Source organism: Mus pahari, chromosome 16, assembly GCF_900095145.1.
Source record: "Mus pahari chromosome 16, PAHARI_EIJ_v1.1, whole genome shotgun sequence".
NCBI classification, from domain to species: domain Eukaryota; kingdom Metazoa; phylum Chordata; class Mammalia; order Rodentia; family Muridae; genus Mus; species Mus pahari.
The window spans coordinates 35672811-35679729 of record NC_034605.1 but is presented as its reverse complement, the minus strand read 5'-3'; the positions used below and the strand labels follow the sequence as shown (position 1 = coordinate 35679729).

The 6919-nt window shown below is 38.6% G+C and overlaps 1 protein-coding gene across 1 annotated transcript in view; it reads left to right on the top strand.

The window, feature by feature from the left end:
* The window catches only part of Gmds (GDP-mannose 4,6-dehydratase), a 527721-nt gene that overhangs the window by 96049 nt on the left and 424753 nt on the right, over positions 1-6919 (top strand). Inside the window, exon 2 of the mRNA XM_021215423.2 lies at positions 4656-4700. Within this exon, the coding sequence (XP_021071082.1) occupies positions 4656-4700 (45 nt within the window). The remainder of the gene's footprint in view (positions 1-4655; positions 4701-6919) is intronic.

Genomic DNA, 6919 nt, shown 5'->3' with positions numbered 1-6919 from the left:
ATGATGGGATGGATTCCCAGATGGGGTAGTCTCTGGATAGTCCATCCTTTCATCTTAGCTCTAAATTTTGTCTCTGTATCTATATCCTTTCATGGGTATTTTGTTCCTTATTCTAAGGAGGAATGAAGGTGATAGCAACTTTTATGGGGAAATAATTTTGAAATATAAAGACTGGAAGGTGGGAATACATGTTTGAAATATCTTCTTACTATTTAGTCTCTTATTGTTGATTCATCATGATTGATTTTGTTCCTGCCCTTCACATAGTAATGAGTTAGACTAAGTATCTTACATACTTAGCTGTACCCAGTAGTTTGAGTTTTGTGTTACTGATCCATAGCCTTATGTGGAGTCCAGGCTATCTCATTTAATCCTTTTGCTGACTCTTCTTAGTGCTGGGATGACAAATCCACACCTTCATAATGAATTGTGTTGATTTTAGTGTAGAATTCTAAGCTTTGGGATTCTATAGACTTTGCTGCTGCTGCTGCTGCTGCTGCTGCTGCTGCTGCTGCTGCTGCTACTACTACTATTACTACTACTAGGGCATGCAGGTTCTACTCTCCCAGTGTGTGGCTTTACACTAAAAACTTAATTTCTTTGAATCTCATTTTTCAGATCTGTAAAACAAGAATGTTAGATCAATTGATTTCCATGGTCTTTTGAATCCTAAGTTTCACATATTGTCCAGTGATTTGCTACAAACATGAACCAGGTGTCAATACTTGTTAAATATATTCTATTCCTGGATAATTCATTGTTCACTGAACAAATTACTAGAAATTTTCAATCTGATTTAAAACAGCATCCTTCTGTATTTATTGAGGTGATATAGTTCTTATTAGAAGTACAGAATACTTTGATATTGTAGTAGTGATTAACTGAAAAGATGCTTTTGGGGGGTATGTTTATTATTTTTTTTTATTGCTTAAGACAGTCTCTCAGTGTAGCCCAGACTGTTATGTAACTCACTCTGTACCTCAGGCTGGCTTCAAACTGTTGGCAATCCATTTTAGAGGAATTAAAATATATATAGGGAAAGAATGTGGAAGGCACTATATATAAATAAGCCCTTTCTCTTGATGCAGAAGTCATATTCTGTCTCCTGCCAGGCATGTCCAACCTTTGATACTCTATCTTTGCATTCATGGAGTTTATGATTAAGAACCATTTTTAATTCAATTACAAAAAAATCCCCCAAAATATATATCATGAAATTTAAACCATTTTTACTTTGTTTTATGCCACATTCAGAGTTAGCCTCAGCCTCATGCAGTTCGTCAGCAGCAGATGGGACCTGCTTTGGTAAGACTGCTCTTTTCCAGTGGTGTGGTTTCTTCCATCTCATCCTTTCAAAGAGGCTCCCAAATGGTGCCTTCCAGACAGGCTCAACTCTCCTGCACATGTCAGCAGTATGCTTTCTCCCTTTTCATTTCTTCACATTGGCTGCAAGTACATTGATAGAAAGCAGAATAGAAACACTAACTAGTATTGGTTATAGGATGATAACACTTGTTTATTTGTCGGCTCATTGAATTTGAAGTCCAGTTAGTACCTTTTACCTTCAATTTCCATCTGTGGCTTTTGATAGAAAGAGATAACCTTTCTGTGTTTGTAGATACAGAGTTTTACATGGTTTTCATATAGTAGTTGAAATATGATCCTTCTAGAACATTTCTTACTGCCCAAGAAAACTTACCCATCTCTACATACATGATCAATATCAGGCACATGGACACCTGTATTTTTATGTCCTGTAAAGTGGCATCATCCCTCCCACAAGTATGTACCACCAAAGCAACACTCCCTCCACATAGCACTGTGTTGCCTCATGGGGGTACACATTCCCAGATCCATGACCTGAGAAATTCCAGGCACCCATCTTTTCTTTCTCTTCTCTTCTAGAGTATTCTACAATTACAGGATTTCTTTGTATTTGGGTTGCTTGATTGAAGCTGGAAGCACTGTTTAATCCATAAAACACCCTACAATGGAAAAGGGCCAAATCAAGTTAATTTGAAAATGAGTCCTTTAATGGTCTTCTGTTCCTTTGTTGGGGTTTGCTGTGTTTTGGTAGCTCCCAGGAGCACAATGAGGGCGATTATTTTCTAGTTCGGATAATGAATGAGTTAGATTCTAGTTCTAGTTTCATCTATAACTAGTTGTGTGATATTAAACTACATCTCAGTTATCTGAGATACCAAAAGACTGTTTAACTCCCCTTACCAAGTTCTTGTGTGAGAGAAAAAGAGAAAGTTTCTGTGTTTTGAAAACAGTGATTGTCTCAAACTGTGTGGAATTTCATATAAAATAGATAACCTTTAATAACCATAGGAAAAGTTAAATTTAAAAAGGTCACAGTTGAGACATTATCTCTCCAATTAAAAATTTTTAGTACGAAAATTTGAACCTGACTGGAATTAATACTGGGTCCTAGCAAATGGGCAGATCTAGCCTATTTTCTTTGGTTTCCGGAGTGAGCTGTCATAAGTTAATATTACTTACTCGTTCTTGGTGCGATGTTTCAGTCATTAGTTTGATCAGAGCATTCTCTATCAGCCATCCTGCTGGTTTGGCTGTCTGCTCAGATACTGTGTCTCCCAGTAATCCCCCAGGGCCAGTAGGGAGGATGAGGGGGAAAGGCCAGCTGAGCTCCCTGGGCCTGAGACCAAGAGCCCTTGCTCGGCTGGTTTCCCACTCATTGTGCAGCCTGGGCCCTATCACTGGAGGGGCCTGGCAAGGAAATGAGGAGGAAGTGAGTGCCACTGCTGGTTCAGAATGTTCCAGTGTGGTTGGAAAGTTTGAGGAGCAGCCTGGGTGAGAAGAACAAGACCTTATTGACAGAGTTCAGTCCTAGTCAGGTCTGTTTCACATCAGCTTTCTGAATAATCACAGCTCTCCCTACCCAGGGAGGTCCAGCACAGTTACCATTAGCCCCCACTCCCACTGCCCCTATTCTCTGTGAGTGTGGTAGAACATAAATCATTCTGTTTTATTCCAAGTGAATAAAGAGTAGAAAGTGTCCTATTGGCAGCTTCATGGTAACAATACTGTAACAAAAGCAAGTCTGCTTTCTAGGACTTTAGAGACTAGAGTCAAATTACTATCATTGCAGCTATTTCTTTAATACTTTGTTCTTACTAATGAAGAAGGACTACCCCAGTACGCCCTAAAGCAAACAGTGATCCTATAGGCCAGCTCAGCTTGTCTTGGCTTGAATCAGCCTTGTGACTCGATTTAACCAGCATCTAAATGTATGTATAAACCTACATACATTGTGAGACTGAAATGACAAGGCCAAACTCTCTTCTCCACATGAGCCTATAAACCAGAATATTTATGTCAAGAAGCCAGAAGAAAGTCTGCTGGAGTTTTTAATGAACCACAGAATGTGTCCTTTGTATTCCTGGCCTTGTCATTCTGTGTGAGTTCATGTAGGACTTCGACACCAATTTTGTCAATGCTCACTTGGCAGCCCTGCCATTTTCAGAGCCCATAGGATGTCTCCAGGTCCAGCTTTAGGTTGGATCATGGTAATACTGAGACCTGCTTCACTTTTCTTTCTCCTGGAATATCTGGTAGGGATTCCTGAACTTCAAAGAGATATTTTAAGTTTTTCTAAACTTATGAAACCTAAGAAAACCCAAATTCTCAATCTACTTTTCAGAATACATATTTGCGTTAATTGTTCCCTTAATTTTACATTTAAGTCTGAGTTGGATAGATGGGACTCCCCATTGGGTCAGAAAGCTGAAGAGCAATTATGCAAAAGTACAAGACCAACTCCCTTTACTGAGGGAAGTTCATACTCTTTGAATAGTAATAGTTCAACTTTTGACCTCAGAGTAGTTTAATTAGATACATCATATTTTCCCTCTTAAAGTGACATGAAATTATTTCAATAGAAACTCCTATCTAGAAATTTCTAAACTAATTATTATCAGTTGAGACTCCCAGTGCTTATTCAGATAACTTTCTTAAGGTAGGAGTTACTGCATGTTGTAAGATTAATTCCTGTATTTATTATATCCTCAAATAGCAACAGTTTCCTCTTTAGAAGTTTGTATATATGCACATACATGGGATCAAGCAATTTTCATTGTACCCTGTCCTGTAAAACCTCTGAATCCTCTACTCCTCAGATCCCTCTAAACTCACTGGCTTTCTACAGCCCTAGGACTTAGCCACTAACCTTGGTCCCTGAGACCTTCTTGGAGATACTCACTGTCAACAATGTCAACACCTTGTGCTCTCTATCTTCCCTTGAACCTCCAGAATTTTTTTATTAAATACTGTCCCCACCAGAATATTGTATTCCTATGGCACCGAGCCAATTTACTTCTCTAACATAGTTGCATATTTCAAATAGCCTGTAAGTGGCAAAACCTGAACCCAAATCCATGCGATTCTGAAACATTGTGCTCTCTGTGTTGCTCTAATCCATGATGCTTACATGGGCTACCATCTGCTCTGTGAATAGTGGAAAAGCATTCAGTGTTTGTTGCCATTAGCAGTCTTGTTTTTATTTTGGTTGCTATGATTTTTATTCTGTTTAAATTTCCTTTCAAATGATGGTCTCCAAACTCTTAAAGTAGATCACCATTCTGTACCTTTTACCATCAGTGTAACTCTTCTCAATTTTCCCTCTCTTCCAGGATGGTTCATACTTGGCAGAATTCCTGTTGGAGAAAGGATATGAGGTGAGTGACTCGGTGCTGCTGTGGTTGCCCGGGATTGCTAGGATGCAGCTGCCTTGTTTCCTAGTGTGTGCTTTCCACGGAAACTCTGATAACAAATCAGAATCCAAGCAGGGCTCTGCCGTGGCGCCGGTGATGCTGCCAGCTCATTGTGCTGTCTATCTTGTGGTGAGCACATGGGCTTCAGCTCTTCTGCTTGTCTCCCTTGTTCCCTGATAAAGCAGCAGCCTGCGTGAGCCTGACTGTAAGAGTCTTAGGGTTAATTTATGATGTAATGTGCTACATTAAAAAGTTCCACTCATGGTAAAGTCACTTAATTTGGAAATTGCACAGAGCAATAAAATAGAAGCTGATCTTTGGCAAGCTTGCATGAACGATTTACACCTGGAGGTGTTTTCTTTCTAATAGGCAGCTGTATATTTTATGGAAGATGAATCTGTCAGATCCATTGTTGCTGCTGTTATCATTGTGTTTTCTTCTTCAACACTAGAAATGATTTGTGTTAAATCTCATGTAGTTTAGTGAATATTCCTTACTTTTAAAGAACTTTTCTGCAGGTACTTATGTATAATAAATTCAAGATCTATACAGAATAAAAACTTACAGGCTTACACATATTCTGACCTGCTTTGGAAATGTTTGTGTTAATAGTTTTACATTGTCTCTTTACTACCATTAATTGTAGCAATGTTGTATAAAAATGTGCAGTTGGACAAATGGAAAAGAACTGCAATAATTTGGCTTGCTAACAGGATTTGAAGGAAAATGGAATTAGTTTTTTTTTTTTTTAATGACAACTCAGTATTTTCTGATAACTATGAGTATAAGAAATCATAGCAGTGTTTGGAACCTCTGTTCTATAGTAGTTTTATATCTTCAATATCAAAGTAAGACACATATAATTATGGGAGTATCGTTGTACAGATATATCTACAGGAATAGATTGCTATAGTAATTGAGACTAATCAACAAAAACAAAGTGATTTATAGCGGGTAATAATAAGTATTGGTTTTAGGAAGAAGTTGCTTAGGTAAGCTGTTAAGGTAATATGTTAATACGTATCAGAAGAATATGGTAGGGATACATCTAAAGTGCTCTTTCAGATATGTATGACCTGCTGCTAAAAGATGTATGGTTGCCAGTGATGGGAATGAGTTGCCAGAGAATTAGGATAAGGAGCTGGGTAAACCCAGTTATTACAGTGTTGAAGATGGAGATGTGTTATGCTTTATTTAGAGGTGGACTTGTGGGATTATGAGAAGAAATGAAGTTGGGAGTAATAGGCAGTGACTGAATGTAGTCTGTAGACAAGGAAGTGTGTGGCTCTATGCTTTTCTAATGAGTGGACTAGTGGGTGGGCAGGCCTTGGAACTAGTCCTGTGCTGTAGGTGTTAATCATTTGCAAGCAGGAGGGTTGCACATGTGCTGCTTTAGCACTGCTGGAAAAGGCAGAGAAGACTGGAGAAGAAAGCTCTATTCAGGTGTCTCATTGAGGAAATAACAGGCTTCAGAACACAGGCAGGATGCAAGGTTTGCAAATAGGAATGCCTGGTGAGCTGCAAATGTTTGAATTCTATCAGCATTTGAAGTTAAAAGAGTACATTCTATTCTGTTACAGAAAGACAGCAGAAGAACTTCTCAAATCACAGTTAATTGGGAGGAACTTATCACAGACACAATTCAATGAGATCCATAAATTGTAAGAAAAAAACAGGATTAATTATTCAGGGGGAAGAGACAAGACAAGGCTCAACAAGCGGAAAGTTTTCCACACAATATGGTAACAGTGTGAGCTGTGTGGGGGTTGTAAGAGTAAAGTAAAGGTTTGTTTTTTTTTTTAAATCCTGTATTAACTTCAATGATCTGCATTCAGTTTTAAGAGATGGTTGATATAATTGTAGAATGATCTATTAAGAGGAGTCTGACGGTGAAATAGGCTTTATCTTTTTATGCTTTTGGTCACAAGTAAACATTAGGGTAATAAAAAATAGACAGCATTGGAAAATTTCCAGGATCATCAGCTGTGGTTCTTGGTTATTCAAGATCATGAGCAGGGTAGAGTTAGACTGTGTGTAATTGAATAACTGGAAACATGGCCGACCACAGCTGGGTCCAGAGTCAGTGACAACAATTGTGGATGAATACAGACGTCTCCCTCAGTGCACTCTTAGCCTTTAGTGCTGACACACTCAGTGCACTCTCAGCCTTTAGTGCTGACACA